Consider the following 18,541-nt stretch of genomic DNA (forward strand, 5'->3'; position numbering starts at 1 on the left):
CTGGACTCAGACTTTGTTCTGTCTCTTCACATGTTTCACAACTAAGCGCTTGCAAACAGCTGTATTCAGGAATTCAACAAGGGTTGCCAAGTCCAGCCTGGCAAATTCCTGGAGATTTGGTGCCTATGGATGGGAGAGAGGGGAACTGGGGAAGGTTTTTTTCCCCCCTAGAGTTTGTGGCATACCATACAGTTTGTTCTCTGAAACTTCTGTTTCCTCCAGGAGAACTGAGATCTGTAGTCTGGAGACCAGTCATAATTTTGGGATATTTCAAGCCCCCCCCCCCCCCCCCGGCAAGTTGCTAGCTTTAGAATCAACTCTATTTAGGCCTGTCTCAAAACCCAGATGAAGGCAATGGCTCTACGCCCGGTCATATCAATCATTAATGGGATAATATTTCCCCTCTCAAAGGTTAATGAAAAACCAGCAAATGTTCACTGTTAACTATAAAAAAATATTTATTTTCAATAATAAAATGAGCAGCTCCCGAACCCAGGAGTCCTCAAATTAGCTGTTTTCACAACGTTGAACAACTGATCAAATACTGAGGGTGGAAAAATCCTTTCCGGAACCAGTTCCCACTGAGTCGTTTTTCTAGAAATCTTCCATTCAGTAAAATCCATTTAAACTTTATTATACTGTTCACTATACAACTCATTGTAATCAGGCTGATTCGAGATACATGCACATTTCCTTTGCTTCTCAGCTTGGCAACTGCTGAAAATAAACAGGAACAGTTTTCCTTCATATAATATTTAACAGAGTAACCACTCACTCCTACATTTTGCCAGTATCAGCCAGTCCGTTTTATGACCCCAAAGTGAAACTTCTATTTGTTATTCAGTGCACACGCACCAGTAAACATGGGCAGGAAAAGGGAGATGCTGAAAAGAGAAATACTCTGGCGTTCCAGAAAAACATTTTACCGACATACAGTCGCTGCTGAACTTAGTGCCAGCAAACCATGAAATCCACTTTTGTCAACAGGCAGATGAGTCATTTCAGCAGACCGTGTTTGTCCCTCTAGCAGTTTTATTTGTGTGAAAGCTAAAATTAACCAGTTGAAGGGATTTGCGATTCGTTTCGCACAGGGAGGCACAACCAACATTACATCAAAGTCACCTTTCCTGAGCTAGGAGCCATAGCCCGGTTAAATGCTTACATTTAAAAGGTATGAAATGCTTACATTAACAGCATCAGCAAATGTGCTAAACCTCAGGTGAGGAACTTGTTGTACCTCCTTGGAGACGCTACCTGGGCAATTTCCAGTGTGGAACAAGAACCAAAATACTCTGAAGATGATTAAAGATTGTAATCTAAAATGATGCATCATTGTCAGGAAGAATATTAATTTAAACCCGTATGGCACCAAGTGTATCTATTATAATTTGTCCCAAGGGTTGCAGAAACAGGTATTCTCTTTTTAATCTTTAATGAAAGTGCCATTTAGTTGACTCCAACTGCAAATGTAATTCATTCCCAAGGAGAGATGCTATTACGAAAAGGCCTTAAACATCTCATTGTGTGGAATAGTTTATTTCAATTTGGGGTTACTCCCTTCAAGCTTCAGTTTCTCCATCTCCTATCCTTGCCTGGCGGTTAACTTCCACCCACGTAATATTGTCTTGCTGGCTGCCTTTTTCAACCAAAAGAGACTAAAACCCTTTACTACCAATCCAACGATCCAAAATCCTGAGTAAATAATTGTGACATCGGCTTAGAAATTATAAGATTGCAGAATGCGTTTGCTTCCTAGTTTCTGAGTTTGTATCCAATGTTACCATGAGGACTAGAAATGTACTTCTTCACAAGTGACGTTTGTGATTGTTGAGATTCTGGCCCACAAGCCGGGAAAAAGCACCTCAAGAACCAAAGATATACCTTGCTCTCTCTGGCCTGCTCTCTTTCTAGTCACAAATACATACAGGACACCAAGAAGGTGTTATGTGTGCATAAACTATAAAACAAAGTGTGAATTCACCCCATCCCACCCCAAACTTTCTTCAGGTATATATAATTTCAAAACTGATTAAATGTTCACACTGTATCTATCCCATCTAGTTAGCGCCTGTGTAATAGGCAAAACTGCGGTATTATTTTTCTTTTTCTGCAAATCGTTTGATTATCTGTTGAATATATTGTACCTCTAAAATCAAACATGTAATGATAGTCTACAGCCATCTGCAATTTAAGATCTCTTGGACAACTGGAGATGAAATATAAGCTCAATATACCAGCAGCTCATTTTAGAGCGCTTCCTACTACTATTACTTTATGAAAACATAAAAGAGCCCAGGGCTCTGTTTAACTAGAAGCCTTTCTAACCAAACGACTTGGCTGGAAAACAAATCTGATCCAGATCCCATTCTGGTTTTGCCAGATGTTAAAAAAGAAGAAGCCAATTTATTGGCAACAAAATTTAATTTAATTTAATTTGCAATTTACACAAAAATAAAGGGGCTTATAGAAGGGCAATACATATGAATGTTTGGATACCATTCCTTAGGGCTTTTTTTGTAGAAAAACCCTGGCAGGGACTTATTTGTATATCGGGCCACACCCCCTGAAATCACCATTGTTTCACACAGGGCTTTTTTTGAAAACAAAGCCCAGCAGATCATTTGCATATTAGGCCACACCCCTGACATCAAGCCAGCCTGAACTGCGTTCCTGTGCGTTCCTACTAAAAAAACCCAAAAAAACGCCCTGCTATTAGCTTAAATCCCAAAGCATTTCCCCCCATTTTATCTATAGTAAACATTATCCATTCTACCACGGAGATGGTTTCAGCTGTCTGCAGAGTTTCCCAGCATAAACAAACCATGTCTCAAAACTGAACCAACATATAGGGCTTTTTCACACAGCCTAAGTATTCCGGTATAGCAGCTGGTCAGTTACTGAACAGTAACGGGTTTCTGCTGGCATTTCAGACAGACCCGATTCAGTAACTGGCTGCTACCGGAATACTCTCACCTTTTCACACACTCCCGTGGCTGTCCCGGTAGTGAGGCGTGCCTGAGTCGTCACAAACAAAGAGCAGCTTCTTCCACTTTTCAACCCCTCCTCCCGGGTTGAAATCGCTATGGGGTGCTGTGTGAAATGTCCAGTATCTAACCCGGGAGCAGTTTTCGCGCCGTTTTTCGCCCGCCGGCGCGCGCGATCCCCGGCTTTTTTTTTTTGGAACGTCAGTTTAGATCGATATAGCGATATATCGCTATATCGACCTGTCAAAACAGCACCACCATAGGGATGGCTAGGCTCCGTTGAGATCCCTATGGTGGTGCTGTTTTGATAGGTCGATATAGCGATATATCGCTATATCGATCTAAACTGACGTTCCAAAAAAAAAAGCTGGAGATCGCGCGCGCCGGCGGGCGAAAAACGGCGTGAAACCGGCTGGCGCTGGTGGAAGCGAAATAAGAGCAGAACAGTGTGAAATGGCTCGCTTCAATCACGGTTCAATCACGGTTCAATCACGGTTCAATCACGGAATCCTACCAGGAAAAAAAACATGTGTATGAAAACTCCCATCGCTGTCTCGGATTACTGCAAGCGGCACAATACCGACTCCCTTCCGGTTTCCACCGGTAAGTGTGAAAAGGCCCATATATTCTAGCATATGTTTTTATGGACTCAATCTAATTTATTGCATCTGAAGATGTGGGCTTCTAGTCCACACACACAAAAAATGTGGCAATAAATTAGGGTACTCTTGAATGCGTCACAGTGTGATAAGAGTCCTGTTTATTTTTGCTGTATCGGGGGGCTAAAAAAAAGGTAAAGGTGACTGTCCCCCGTGCAAGCACCGGTCGTTTTCGACTCTGGGGTGATGTTGCTTTCACGACGTTTTCACGGCAGGCTTTTTTACGGGGTGGCAGGGGGGCTACCCCACTGGAATTCTCTAATAAAGAGAGGTTCATATACCTCCCATAATGATCAAATTTTTGGACAGCAAATCAGATGGATAAGTTACCCTTGCATGAAATATAGTAAGGCGAAGACAAGTAACTGTAAGGATACCAGACACTGGATCTGCGCGGTCTGTAGCTCCCCCTCTAATCTTTCCCTGAGATTTGCCTCCCATTACAAAACATCACACAACAACCAACAACTGGGGGTAGGGTTGCCAGGTCTTACCTGGAGACTTTGGGGGTGGAGCTGGGAGAGGGCGGGGTTTGGGGAGGGGAGGGGCCTCTGTATGGTACAATGCCCTAGAGTCCACCCTTCAAGGCAGCCATTTTCTCCAGGGGAGCTGATCTCTGCCAGCTGGAAGTCAGTTGTAAAAGCCAGATATCTCCAGGCCCCACCTGGAGGCTGGCAACCCTAATCGGGGGCCCTGGCAAGCGAGACCTCACATTGCCATCCCTGTGCTAGCAAGAACTGTTTCTGGATGTCCTCCTCTGTGTACAAACGGGGTAGTTTGGTAGATCAGCCCTATTAAACTCTATGTAGCTCACTTGTGCTTTTTATACCAGAGGAAACCTGTCATCAATCTGCGATAGGTACACTGCCAGCCCCATTCTCTATCTCACGGTCCCCAAAATTCTAATACAGGGTGGTGGATGCAGCCATAAAATGGCTGCCACGGGAGGCAGAACCGGGTGTAAGATGGCTGCCACAGGAGGCGGAGCCAGCCACAACATGGCTGCCACAGTTTACCTTTAGCCACACAGTGAAGAGCCTTGTGTTGGGGAGTCAGCTGCTGCCAAAGCTACATTTTTAAAAAAAAAAACTCACAGCCAATCAGATCTCCAGCCTTGCTGAGAAAAGCCCCAACCAACCCCACCCCCTTTCTAATCACATTTGGTGGGTTCCAAGAAAGGCATTAGTTGGTGCCACACTGGAAACTCCAGCTCTACTTCTTAGCTGGAACTCAGTTGGTGCAGACATGTTCCACACATAGGGTTCCCAGCCCTGGGCTGGGAATAGGGTTGCCAATCCCCAGGTGGGAGCAGGGGATCCCCTGGTTTGGACACCTTCCCCCCACTTTAGGGTCATCAGAAAGCGGGGGAGGGGAATGTCTGCTGGCAACTCTATTATTCCCTATGGAAACTTATTCCCATCGAAAATAATGGAGAATTGATCCGTGGGTATCTTGGGGCTCTGAGGGGGACTGTTATTTGAGGTAGCATCCAGTGCCTCTCCCCAAAATACTCCCCAAGTTTCAAAAAGATTGGGCCAGGAGGTGCAATTCTATGAGCCCCCAAAGAAAGTGTGCCTACCCCTCATTATTTCCTATGGAGGGAAGGCATTTAAAAAGTGTGCGGTCCCTTTAAATGTGATGGCCAGAATTCACTTTGGAGTTCAATTATAAGAACATAAGAACATAAGAGAAGCCATGTTGGATCAGGCCAACGGCCCATCCAGTCCAACACTCTGTGTCACACAGTGGCCAAAAATTTTATATACACACATACACTGTGGCTAATAGCCACTGATGGACCTCTGCTCCATATTTTTATCTAAACTCCTCTTGAAGGTGGCTATACTTGTGGCCGCCACCACCTCCTGTGGCAGTGAATTCCACATGCTTATCACACCCTTGCTCCTGGCTTCACCCTCAAAGTCTCCCGGCTCCACCCCCTAAGTCCCCAGATATTTCTCAAATTAGACTTAGAAACTCTAGTTGGGAAATACCTGGAGATTTGGGGGAGAGGGGTCTGAGAAGGGTGGGGTATTGGGAGGGGAGGGACTTCCATGCAGTATAACAACACCTTCCAAAGCGGCCATTTTCACCAGGGGAAACTGTTCTCTAGCGCCTGGAGATCAGATGTCATCCCAGGAGAACTCCAGTCACCACCTAAATGGGCTTTGATGACTGACTCTAGGGCCACTCAAATGGGAAAGGGTTTCAGGTAACCTTCAGGGACTGTGGCTCAGTGGTAGAGCATCTGCTTGGTAAGCAGAAGGTCCCAGGTTCAATTCCTGGCATCTCCAACTCAAAAGGGTCCAGGCAAATAGGTGTGAAAAACCTCAGCTGGAGACCCTGGAGAGCCGCTGCCAGTCTGAGTAGGCAATACTGATTTTGATGGACCGAGGGTCTGATTCAGTATAAGGCAGCTTCATATGTTCATATGTTCAGCTTGTAGAAACAAATAATTCATCTGTTTATTTACTACTCCGGCTGCAGATTCACATCTGAGATTATACCTGTTCCTGCTACTGCCCTTTAAAAAGTAAAAGCTTATTTTAAAACTTTCCTGTGCTGTCATCCTGCTTCCTTGACAGCACAGTCTGACTTCAGTTCCGTAGTGAATATTGTGACTCTGGTAGTGAAATCCAGCAAATATTGACCTGGAAGAACCAAAGTCTCATCAACATCTGCGTTCTTCAACCCAAATTTCCAGGTGCTTCTGCCTCATAACATGGTTCTGCCGCCCAGGTGTGTGTGGGGTGTCCACCTTGTAAAAGAGGATCCAAGAGAAACCTCCCCTGGGCATTTTGTCCCAAAGAGTAATTGCCTTGGCGCACCCAGAAGAAATGCTCTGCTCTCACTGCAACAACGTCCCCAAACACAGTCAAAAGGGGAAGAAGGCCCTCTTAGGAGTTCGCAGGCTGGATCTTGGGTGTGGAATCCACAACGCCTCCATCAAGGAAAGACTTCCGTTGCCAGACTGCCAAGCGGGTTTCCTGCTCTTACACCAGCGTCCCGTTCTTACTGTCATATTTCGGCGCAGCCCTGGGAAAGTTGAGGGTGGCGTACTCCGTGGCATTCTGGGAATGCAGGGTCTTCACCTCTTCAGCCGAGCGCTCCCGGATTTTGCTGAAGACCTGGATGTCTGCATAATGCACGTTGCTGTCATCGCGCTTCGCGTTCTTGGGCTTGTTCACCGTGGCGTAGACGGGGAATTCCGACACGTCATCGTAAACTGGAGCAGCATCAAATCCCTTTGCATATAAACAGAAATATTATGGGAGGAGAGTCGCCATCAGCTAAGTGTTGCTCCCTCCAGCAGACAATCCAGATAGTGGCTCCCTCACAGGAACATAAGAGAAGCCACGTTGGATCAGGCCAATGGCCCATCCAGTCCAACACTCTGCGTCACATAAGAACATAAAATGTATAAACTGACAGAACTAGCGTCATACACCATCGGCACTGTCAGACCAAGCTATTTTGATTGTATTGACTGGTTTTTAATGTTGTTAAACTTAAAGTTTTATATTGTTAAATTTAAAGGTTTTATTTATTATTGTATGTTTTATGAAATGCTGTTAGCCGCCCTGAGCCTGTCTAGGTGGGGAGGGCGGGATACAAATAAAATTTATTATTATTATTATTATTATTATTATTATTATTATTATTATTATTATTATTATTATTATTATTATTATATTATAAGAGAAGCCATGTTGGATCAGACCAATGGCCCATCCAGTCCAACACTCTGTGTCACACAGTGGCCAAAAAAAACACCCCCAAGTGCCATCAGAAGGTTCACAAGTGGGTCTAGAAGCCCTTCCACTTTGCCCCCCCCCAAGCACCAAGAATACAGAGCATCGCTGCCCCAGACATAAGAACATAAGAGAAGCCATGATGGATCAGGCCAATGGCCCCTCCAGTTCAACACTCTGTGTCTCACAGTGACCAAAAAACCCCAAAAACCGGTGCCATCAGGAGGTCCATCAGTGGGGCCAGGACACTAGAAGCTCTCCCACTGTCTCCCCACCCCCAAAGCACCAAGAATACAGAACATCACTTGCCTCAAACAGAGAGTTCCAACAATACGCTGTGTCTAACAGCCATTGATGGACCTCTGCTCCATATGTTAATCCAATCCCCTCTTGAAGCTGGCTATGCTTGTAGCCGCTGCCACCTCCTGTGGCAGTGAATTCCATGTGTTAATCACCCTTTGGGTGAAGAAGTACTTCCTAAGAACATAAGAGAAGCTATGCTGGATCAGGCCAATGGCCCATCCAGTCCAACACTCTGTTGCCAGACTGCCAAGCGGGTGTGTTGGGCCATTGGCCTGATCCAACATGGCTTCTCTTATGTTCTTAGGAAGTACTTCTTCACCCAAAGGGTGAATAACACATGGAATTCACTTCCTTTTATCTGTTTTAACTCAACTGCTCAGCAATTTCATTGAGTGCCCAGGAGTTCTCGTATTGTGAGAAAGGGAGAAAAATCCTTCTTTCTCTACCTTCTCTATGCCATGCATAATCTTGCAAACCTCTATCGTGTCACCCCTGAGTCAACATTTCTCCAAGCGAAAGAGCCCCAAGCGGTTTAACCTCCCCCCACCATTCATTAAAATGTGCCACAGTTCAGTGATAAATCCTCCTTCAATTACTCTGTCTTAAGCAGAGGTGGAGAGTGCTGTCAAGGGCTTTCAAGGCAAAAGCTGTTCAGAAATCTGCCATTGCTTGCCTCTGCATAGCAACCCTTGGGATTCCTTAGTGATCTCCCATCCAAGTACCAACCGGAGCTGATTCTACTTAGCTTCCATATCTAATGAGGTCAGGCTAGCCAGGGGGTGGAACGAACCATCAGGTCACAGCTGGCAACCCCATAGGGTTCTCAAGGCAAGAGGCGTTCAGAGGGAGTTTCCCATCGCCTGTCTCTGCAGAGTGACCCCGGACTTTCCTGTTCGTCTCCCATCCAAGTATTAATCGGGGCTGCCCCTGTTTAACTTCCAAGATCTTACAAGGTCAGGATAACCTTGTAAAGGCAGGGTCTGCTCCAAAATAACAATTAGGGCCATCAATAGTTCTGCCCTCACAATGAAGTCAGAATTGCAATTAAGCGTACGTAAAGATGAAAACTCAAAAAAAAAAGGGGGGGGACGTTGCGCAGTTCTGGAGTTTAAACCGGTCTAAAATGCTTGTGGACTACTGCACCCTTCTTAAATCTTCGTTCGCGAAGTCAAGCCGAGAGAAAATGCTTGTATTCCACAAGCAACTACTAGCCATATAGAACTGGACAACCACGGTTCCCTTTCAGTCACTTGCAAGGATGAATTAAGGCTGAGAGGGCCATGGCTCAGTGGCAGAGCATCTGCTTTGGCACGCAGAAGGTCCCGGGTTCAAACCCTGGCTTCTCCAATTAAAGGCAGTAGGTGATGAGAAAAACTTCCACCTGAGAGCTATGCAGACAACACTAAAACTGATTTCACACTCACCTTATGCCGCTCTCACATTTGTCTTCTCGATGGGGCTTCCTTCCGATTTCCCACTATCTGCCTCGGGGCTGCAGCAAGCATTGGCATTTTTGCGCAGCAAGCAGAAACTGGTTTTTAGTTGTTTGTTTGCTGCGTGAAAACTCCAATGCTTGCTGCAGCTCCGAGGGAGATAGTGGGAAATCAGAAGGAAGCTACGCTGAGAAGATGAACATGAGAGCGGTGTAAGGTGAGTGCGATATCGGTCTAACTTTGGTATCGGCTTCCCGATCCCCAGGTCCCAGCGGGGGATCCCCCCGTTTTACAGGCTTCCTCCCACCCTCAGCCAGCTGGCCGGCGGGGGAAGCCCCGCCCCCACACTGCCACCACCTACCTGTAGGTCTCCGCAGCTTTAGAAACCTGCAAATAGGTTCCGTTTTAAAATGTGTGCCTTTAAATAAGAGCAGGAAGTGCTTCATTGGGAAGGGTCAGAAGCAGTTCGCTTCGTCAAAGCAGACTCTCTCCATTTGTTTTGCTTTCGTTTCAGAGCAAGTAAGTGTGTGTTAGGGTTGCCAATCCCCAGGTGGGGGCAGGGGATCCCCGGTTTGGAGGCCCTCCCCCACTTCAGGGTCATTAGAAACGGGGGAAGGAAATGTCTGCTCGGCACTTCATTATTCCCTATGGAGACTTATTCCCATAGGAAATAATGGAGAACTGATCCACGGGTATCTGGGGCTCGGGAGGGGGGGCTGTTTTGTGAGGTAGAGGCACCAAATTTTCAGTATAGCATCCAGTGCCTCTCCCCAAAATACTCACAAAGTTTCAAAAAGATTGGATCGGGGGGCCCAATTCTATGAACCCCAAAAGAAGGTGCCCCTATCCTTCATTATTTCCTATGGAAGGAAGGCATTTAAAAAGGTGTGCGATCCTTTTAAAAGTGATGGCCAGAACTCTCTTGGAGTTCAGTGATGCTTGTCACACCCTTGGTCCTGGCTCCACCCCCAATGTCTCTTGGCCCCACCCCCAAAGTCCCCAGATATTTCTTGAATTGGACTTGGCAACCCTGCTTTGGTAGACTGATGGTCTGATTCAGTATAAGGCTGCTTCACGTAGTCCTCAAATACATTGGTGTGTCTCCCCCCTCCCCCAGCCTCCCTTTGGAAGGAGAAAGCAATCCGCTGCAATTGATAGCAAATGCTTTAGGGGAGGTAGTTTACCTGCTTGCTCTCTGGGTTCTGTGAATTTGGCTTACTGATTCTTGTACCTGTAAAAGAAACAATAAATTTAGGGACGGGCACAGCAAACTAGCATCAGCACTCCTGATCTGTACAGGGCCTAACCTGGGATTTCACAGCTCCTGCAGAATCCTGAAGATGCCAGCTTTCATTTTGAATAAATATGTTACTAGACCTCAGTTTCAGGGATACCTCTGAAAATGTTTCGGGGATACCTCTGAAGCTTAGCTGAAGAAGGCCTTTCTTCATTTCATTCACAGGCTTCCACCAGGACCCCTTCTCCTTCGACATACCAACTGAATCCTAATATTTTGTAAAAACCAGCTTGTTCCGTTTGTTGTAGAATGCAAGGACAGGGGAGGAAAACAGGAATGAAACATTTCAGATGCTACCTTTAAAAGTAGTAATTAAAAAGGCCCATGTCACCCAGAAGTTGTACCACTAAAACACATGGAAATGAAGAACCTACATGCAGACATTTTTGCATAATTAATTGCTGAGCACAGAATGTGGGCTTTGTTCTTCACCCTTTTTAATGCAAATATAGGCCTTCAGGCCCTTACCAGATCGAGTATCCTGCATGGGCTCTTCTCATTATAACCTTTGCAGAGTTTTAACCCATGTGGAGAAGCCACATGGGCGTCAGTCCCTTAGGAAAGCAGAGGTCTGTTCCTTTGGCAGGGCAGCTTTTCCATGAGGCATCGGCCTGCTTTGGGCCCGTGTCCATGGCAACGTCGGAGCAGAAAGATCATGACAGAGCTTTCTTTTCAAGCACTCCCAAGAAATTCGGGAACATTCTGTTTACTTCTGTACCAACGTTCCCTCTGCTGTTTATCAAGGGACATATTTTGCAACGCTGGGTCCATGCTGGGCAGCCAGGTAGAGGTTCTGTTTATTTCCCTCGTCTCCTCCCAGCTCAGTTTTAAGAGGAATGTTTTCAGCTTTATGGAGATGCTCTGAGTTCAAACGTTCCTTCATGTGTATGAGGAGACAGGGCCAGTAAGGATCCACATGGTAAAGAGATCTGGAACAGACAGTAGGAACTTTTTGCTCCTTCCTTCCTTCCTTCCTTCCTTCCTTCCTTCCTTCCTTCCTTCCTTCCTTCCTTCCTTCCTTCCTTCCTTCCTTCCCTTCCCTTTCTTTCTTTCCTTCCCTCCCTCCCTTTCTCTGTTCCCCAGATCTTGCTAAAATCTTTCCTTCCTTCCTTCCTTCCTTCCTTCCTTCCTTCCTTCCTTCCTTCCTTCCTTCCTTCCTTCCTTCCCTTCCTTCCCTTTCTTTCTTTCCTTCCCTCCCTCCCTTTCTCTGTTCCCCAGATCTTGCTAAAATCTTTCCTTCCTTCCTTCCTTCCTTCCTTCCTTCCTTCCTTCCTTCCTTCCTTCCTTCCTTCCTTTCCTTCCTTCCCTTTCTTTCTTTCCTTCCCTCCCTCCCTCCCTTTCTCTGTTCCCCAGATCTTGCTAAAATCTTTCCTTCCTTCCTTCCTTCCTTCCTTCCTTCCTTCCTTCCTTCCTTCCTTCCTTCCTTCCTTCCTTCCTTCCTTCCTTCCTTCCTTCCTTCCTTCCCCTTCTCTTCCTTTTGGTAACTGTCTGGCTAAGGAAACCTGGTTAGTGTTAATCATGGTTAAGTTCTGCTGTCTGCTCTGGCAATAGTATTTTGCCTGTTGATTTTTAGGCTTCAGTTGCTTTAGTCTGTTTTTACTGCAGAGAGAGACCATATAAGCTGTAATGGTTGAAAGACAGTCTGTGATGATAACAATACAGCGTTTCAATGTTCAAAGTATTTCACGTGCTTTATCTTAATATCATTCATATGACAACTCTATAAAGTAGGCTAGTATGGTTATTTCTCCCCTATCCCAAGTGGCTTATATTATTCCATCTTAGTCTCACAGCAACCCTTTAAGGTTAGTTAGCCTGGGAGTGTGTGACTGCCCTACGGTCACCCAGCAGGTTTCGCTGGCAGAAGGGAAACTTCTCTGAAAATTGTGCTGCCGAAAGCTGTCCTTTTGAAATCGACACTGAGACCTTGCCTCTTTGAGAAAGAATTGCAAAGAAATGGCTACACAGGGCGACATACCCATCAAAGGCTTTTCTCTGTCCATGCTCAAGTCATATTTGGAATTGGGACAAGAAGGCTGCAATCAGTTGAAATTAACAGATTACCGATACAAGAACTTTGAGAGCACTTTATTGCATTGACTAAGGACTAGCCCAAGCACTTCAAATTCACTCTACGGAGCGGGTGAGATGACATCAGCGCTTTATGGATTTTTGACAAGTATTAAATGGACCTTTTGTGATACGTGTGAATGCTTTTGGGAATGCGTTACAGGAACTGGACTTTAGTATATCGGAAACAGACAGTCAGGATATTTGTGAAACACTGTAATAAGTTATTTGTTCACGGTTGTTCTTCGGTTTGGGTTTCATCTCATTCTGTGGAACTCTTTGACGATTTTCCTATTAGCCTTACCGCGCTCTCGCTCTCTTCTTCTCTGTGGGGCTTCCGTCGGATTTCACACGATCTGCCCCAGGGCTGCAACTCGATCTGCCTCTTTCACACAGCAAACAAGATCCTCTAAAAACCAGTTTCTGTTTGCCGCGCAAAAAAGGCAAAGCTAGTTGCAATCCTGGGGCAGATAGTATTATTTATTAATTTCATTTTATTATTAATTATTATTTATTAATTATTATTAAGTATGAAATCCGATCGACTGAAGCCCCGCAGAGAAGAGTAGCGTGAGAGTGGCAAAAGGCTAGTGGGGAATCGGTCTCTGTGTTATATAAGTCCCCAGGTGCTGAAAGGGGTTCCCCCATTTTGGGGGGTTTGGGAGAACCTCACCCCGAAACAGCAATGTTGCTGTGGGATGTCCCTAACCAATGACATCACCTGGAAGTAAAATCGTCATGCTGGGGACATGGTGTGGTGATACTCCTGGATCGCCCCCCAGATCCCCCCACCGGCATGATGAGGGGAATGGCCAACCCTTAAAAGCACCCATATTTGAGGTGGATCCCGGTGACAACACCAAACCTCATGTCGGCAATGCGCTCCAAAAATGTGGCACTTTTTTTTTTTTACCTGTCTTTACGTTTTTCCTCTTAAATGGCGATGGCCAGTTCCTGAAAGAAAAGAGACAGAGGGGTGTTATTGCGATTGCAATAAAAAAGGCCAACGCCATGCTGGGAATTATTAGGAAGGGAACTGAAAACAAATCAGCCAATATCATAATGCCCCTGTATAAATCGATGGTGCGGTCTCATTTGGAATACTGTGTACAATTCTGGCCACCACATCTCAAAAAGGATATTATAGCATTGGAGAAAGTGCAGAAAAGGGCAACTAGAATGATTAAAGGGTTGGAACACTTTCCCTACGAAGACAGATTAAAACGCTTGGGGCTCTTTAGCTTGGAGAAACGTTGACTGCGAGGTGACATGATAGAGGTTTACAAGATAATGCATGGGATGGAGAAAGTAGAGAAAGAAGTCCTTTTCTCCGTTTCTCACAATACAAGCACTCGTGGGCATTCGATGAAATTGCTGAGCAGTCAGGTTAAAACAGATAAAAGGAAGTCCTTCTTCACCCAAAGGGTGATGAACATGTGGAATTCACTGCCACAGGAGGTGGCGGCGGCTACAAGCATAGACAGCTTCAAGAGGGGGTTAAATAAAAATATGGAGCAGAGGTCCATCAGTGGCTATTAGCCACAGTGTGTATATATGTGTGTGTGTATAATTTTTTTGGCCACTGTGTGACACAGAGTGTTGGACTGGATGGGCCACTGGCCTGATCCAATATGGCTTCTCTTATGTTCTTATGTGACCCAGAGTGTTGGACTGGAGGGGCCATTGGCCTGATCCAACATGGCTTCTCTTATGTTCTTAGGGGTAGATGGATTTGAATCTCAAGCTGCCACTTCCGGTGTTTATTCACCACCCACAAAATGCCAGCGGACAGCACTGCCACAACCTGCAGAACCCTGCTTGGAACTCTTCAGAAAAGCCTTGCTGGCTCAGGTCAGAGGTTCTTCTAGTTCAGCGCTCTGTTCCTCCACAGTAACAACAAGGGGCCGTTACAAAGCCTATGAGAAAAGCCTGGAGACATCACATAAGTAATTGGAACAAGCAGGCAAAGAGGTCAATGGAGACGGAAGCGCAACTGCACCTTCTCTAGTGGTTAAAGATATCAGCACATCCTCAGGGCTAAACCTTGCAAATAGGGTTGCCATTCTCCAGGTGAGGCCCGAATAGGGGCTGCCTAATGGGAGGGCGGAGCCATGGAGGTACAAACAGGAAACTCAGAAGTCATGACATTTCACTCTAGGAATAACTGGAAATGCTATAGTAAAACCATAGAGTCCTGGTGATTCCTAGAGCTGTGTGATGCTAATGCCAGGTTTTCCCTGGAAGTGATATTAGGCTGAATGTGACATTGGCATTTTACACATTTCCCCCCCCCCCTCCTGCCGCCACTCAGAGAGGACTGGCAGCGGGAGGAGTTATAACTAAACAACAGAGATCAGTTCCCCTGGAAGAAATCGCAACTTCAGAGGGCAGATTCTATGGGATGTATACGTGTGAAAAGCTGATAAGTCACACCCAATTTATGGTGACCCCAACAAGGGGCTTCCAAGGCAAGGAAAAAGCAGAGGTGGCTGGCCATCGCCTTCCTCTGCAGAGCCTTCCTTGGTGGTCTCCCATCCAAGCACTGACCCTGCCTAGCTCCCAGCTTTTGGTGACCCCAGCGAGGGGCTTCCAAGGCAAGGGAGAAGCAGAGGTGGCTGGCCATCGCCTTCCTCTGCAGAGCCTTCCTTGGTGGTCTCCCATCCAAGCACTGACCTTGCTTAGCTTACAGCTTATAGCAACGCCAGCAAGGGGCTTCCAAGGCAAGGGAGAAGCAGAAGTGGTTGGCTGTTGCCTTCCTCTGCAGAGCCTTCCTTGGTGGTCTTCCTTCTAAGTACCGGCCCTGTTTAGCTTCTGAGTCTGATGAAATGAGGTTATACCGTGCTGCCTTCCCTTCCATACTCTATGATATACCATAGGTAAAATCTAGTGAACAGACTGACATGACTACCTCTTTGCAATTATCAAAGGCAGTCCTTTATAGAGAGGGTTTTTTTTAAAGGCAAGTGCCAGTTGTTTCCGACTATGGGGTGACATTGCTTTCACAGTGTTTTCATGCCAGACTTTTTAACAGGGTGGCTTTTCATTGCCTTCCCCAGTCATCTACACCTTCCCCCCAGCAAGCTGGGGACTCATTTTACTGACCTCAGAAGGTTTGATATTACATCTATTCTACAAAGGCAAGGGAGAAGCAGAGCTGGTGACTGAGAGAGCCTGGCAAGCTAACTCGGAAGCTAACTCTGCTGTGTGATTGAGAGAGCCTGGCAAAGCTTCCTCATTCCTCCCCAGTTCATACGACCAGCTGCAAATATTCAACAGGTTCAGCTTTGCATATCACTGGGGAATACTGAGCCTGTTGGATTTCGAGCCTCTGCTGGGAAGGAACAGTTAGCCTAGGGTTGCCAACCTCCAAGTGGGGCCTGGAGATCTCCCAGAATTACAGCTGACAACAGAGACCAGTTCCTCTGGAGCAAATAGCTGCTTTGGAGGATGATGTCTATGGCATTATACCCCACTGTGGTCCCTCCCCTCCCCAAATCCTGCCCTCCCCAGGTCTCATCCCCCCCCCAAAAAAACCCCCCCTCCAAATCTAGGTCAGATTCTTATTCTGGCTTCCTGCACTGTTCCATATGTTGGAATGGACCCTGCATGCCAGAGAGAGGGGAACTTCTCAGTTTCAGAATCTGGAAACTTGTGTGTGTGTGCACCTGGAAGTCATGGCAGCCTCTGGTGACTGAGCCCTACTGGGGGCCTGAGGGATATTCAGGGAGGTGGCTGAATAAAGCTGCCCCTTTCTCCCAGCTCTGGTATTCCAAGGAGGTCTCCCATCCAAGTACTTGCCAGAGTTAGTTTCCGAGATCTGACCAGATCAGGCTTGCCTGGGCTATCCAGATCAGGGCAAAATCCTGAAACTTTTGTTGGTCTCTCAGGTGCGATTGGGCTCAAATCTAACTGGATCCTGAAGCCTGCTACGGCAACACTCTCTTGAACTGCAAATGGAAAAAAACCAGAAAAGGGGGGGGGGACTTGTGGAAGGGGTGGGGAGGCGGTTGCTACGCTACTCCTCTAAAAACTCATTTTTCCATGGAATGGGCTGCGAGTGCCAAGACCTGCTGGGCAGAGAGCCCATAGCGAGTGGCTCCGCGACCTTCTGCAGAAACAAACGCCCGCCTTTCCTCGTGGTGCCCCCGAAGCCCAAGGCTGACAGGCTGACCCCGAACTCTGCGCTACAAGCACCCTCCGGCCGGATGCAAGCACGAGACAGAAAGGGCACCCTCTGTTCGGCATAGGCGGCTCCCCCCCCTCCCCCTCTTCCCCAAACCACACGCTGCCTTTTGCAGCCAGAGAAGCTGCAGAACAAGTGCTGTCGAATTGCAGCTGACTTCTTGCAGCCTCGTACAGCAGGGGTGTCGAACTAATTTGTTATGAGGGCCAGATCTGATATAAATGAGACCTTGTTGGGCCAGACCGTGTGTGTATCTATTTAAGATTCAGCAGCAGAGACAAAAACTTTTTAAAGGACACTGATAAACACGACTAAACCCCCCCCCAAAAAACCTTAAAACAAAGCATGCTTAAAACATTAGCACTTGTTGGTCTTAAAGGTGCTTTCTTTGTATTTCTCGCATGGGATCCAGAGAACTGGGCAAACCAGTGGCCAACCAATTCTTCTGGAAGGCCAACAACAGGGCAGAGAGACCGAGGACTTCCCCTGAGAAGAACATCAGAAGAGCCCTGCTGGATCAGACCAGTGACGGTCCATCTAGTCCTGCCTCCTGTCTCACACAGTGGCCAGCCAGTTCCTCTGGAGGGCCAACAGCAGGGCAGAGAGACCGAGATCTTCCCCTGAGAAGAACATCAGAAGAGCCCTGGTGGGTCAGACCAGTGAGAGTCCATCTCATCCAGCGTCCTGTCTCACACAGTGGCCAGCCAGTTCCTCTGGAGGGCCAACAGCAGGGCAGAGAGGTCGAGGCCTTCCCCTGAGAAGAACATCAAAAGAGCCCTGCTGCGTCAAGCCAGTGAGAGTCCATCTAGTCCAGCTTCCTGTCTCAGTGGTCAGCCACTTCCTCTGGAGGGCCAACAACAGGGCAGAGAGGCCAAGGCCTTCATAAGAACATCAGAAGAGCCCTGCAGGATCAGACCAGTGAGGGTCCATCCAGTCCAGCCTCCTGTCTTACACAATGACCAACCAGTTCTTCTGGACAGCCAACAACAGGGCATAGAGACTATGACCTTCTGATGTGGCCTCCTAGCTCTGGGATTCAAAGGCTTACTGCCTCTGAACGTGGAGGTTCCCTTTCGTCAACCTGGCTAATAGCCCCTGATAGACATCTCCTCCATGAATCTACGCAATCTCCTTTGAACGCTCCCTGTGCTTCATTCCATCATTGCTTCCCCCTCCTGCTCATGAGCTCTCCGAGTGCTTTGATGAAATCTAATCCGCTTTCTCGGATTCCCCAATTGGGGCACGACATTTTTCTAAACACGTGAAAAGGACTAAATGTGCACATTCACTGGAATCGATTACGATACTTAGCAATGGCCTAGCACTTCCAGCGGCCTCGTAGGCTACATTATGTGGTCAACCGTATCAGGAAGGGCGGTCATCTCACCTCCACGTTGCAGGCAGAAAGCCTCCATGGCAAAAGAAAGATCTCCTGAGTCATCCCTGTAGTAACCCTGCCAAGAAAGCAGCGGAAAGGTTCCCTGGCCTGTTCACAAAGGGTTGGCAATCCCCAGTTGGACTGAAGGAAAAGCAGCAATATTCTGTTGTTGTTCAGTCGCGCAGTCGAGTCCGACTCTTTGCGACCCCCTGGACCAAGTCACGCCAGGCCCTCCTGTCTTCCACCATCCTCCGAAGTCTGCTCAAATTCGTGTTTGTTACATCAGTAACGCTGTCCAGCCATCTCCTCTTTTGCCGTCCCCTTCTTCTTTTGCCTTCTGTCTTTCCCAGCATCAGGGTCTTCTCCAGGGAGTGCTCCCTTCTCATTGGGTGACCAAAGTATTTCAGCTTCAGCATCTGACCTTCCAAGGAACAGTCAAGGTTGATTTCCCTTAGGACTGACTGATTGGATCTTCTTGCAGT

The 18,541-nt window shown here is 47.0% G+C and overlaps 1 protein-coding gene across 1 annotated transcript in view; it reads right to left on the reverse strand.

Moving 5' to 3' along the window:
* Nucleotides 1-6,077: 6,077 nt before the first annotated feature.
* C12H11orf52 (chromosome 12 C11orf52 homolog) overlaps nt 6,078-18,541 on the reverse strand; it is a 28,113-nt gene continuing 15,649 nt past the window's right edge. Inside the window, exons 2-4 of the mRNA XM_060250954.1 lie at nt 13,412-13,452; nt 10,316-10,362; nt 6,078-6,888 (exon numbers count right to left, since the gene is read on the reverse strand). Coding sequence (XP_060106937.1) covers nt 6,637-6,888; nt 10,316-10,362; nt 13,412-13,452 — 340 coding nt within the window. The 3' untranslated portion in view covers nt 6,078-6,636. The remainder of the gene's footprint in view (nt 6,889-10,315; nt 10,363-13,411; nt 13,453-18,541) is intronic.

This window comes from Heteronotia binoei, chromosome 12 (genome assembly GCF_032191835.1).
Source record: "Heteronotia binoei isolate CCM8104 ecotype False Entrance Well chromosome 12, APGP_CSIRO_Hbin_v1, whole genome shotgun sequence".
Taxonomy (NCBI): Eukaryota; Metazoa; Chordata; class Lepidosauria; order Squamata; family Gekkonidae; genus Heteronotia; species Heteronotia binoei.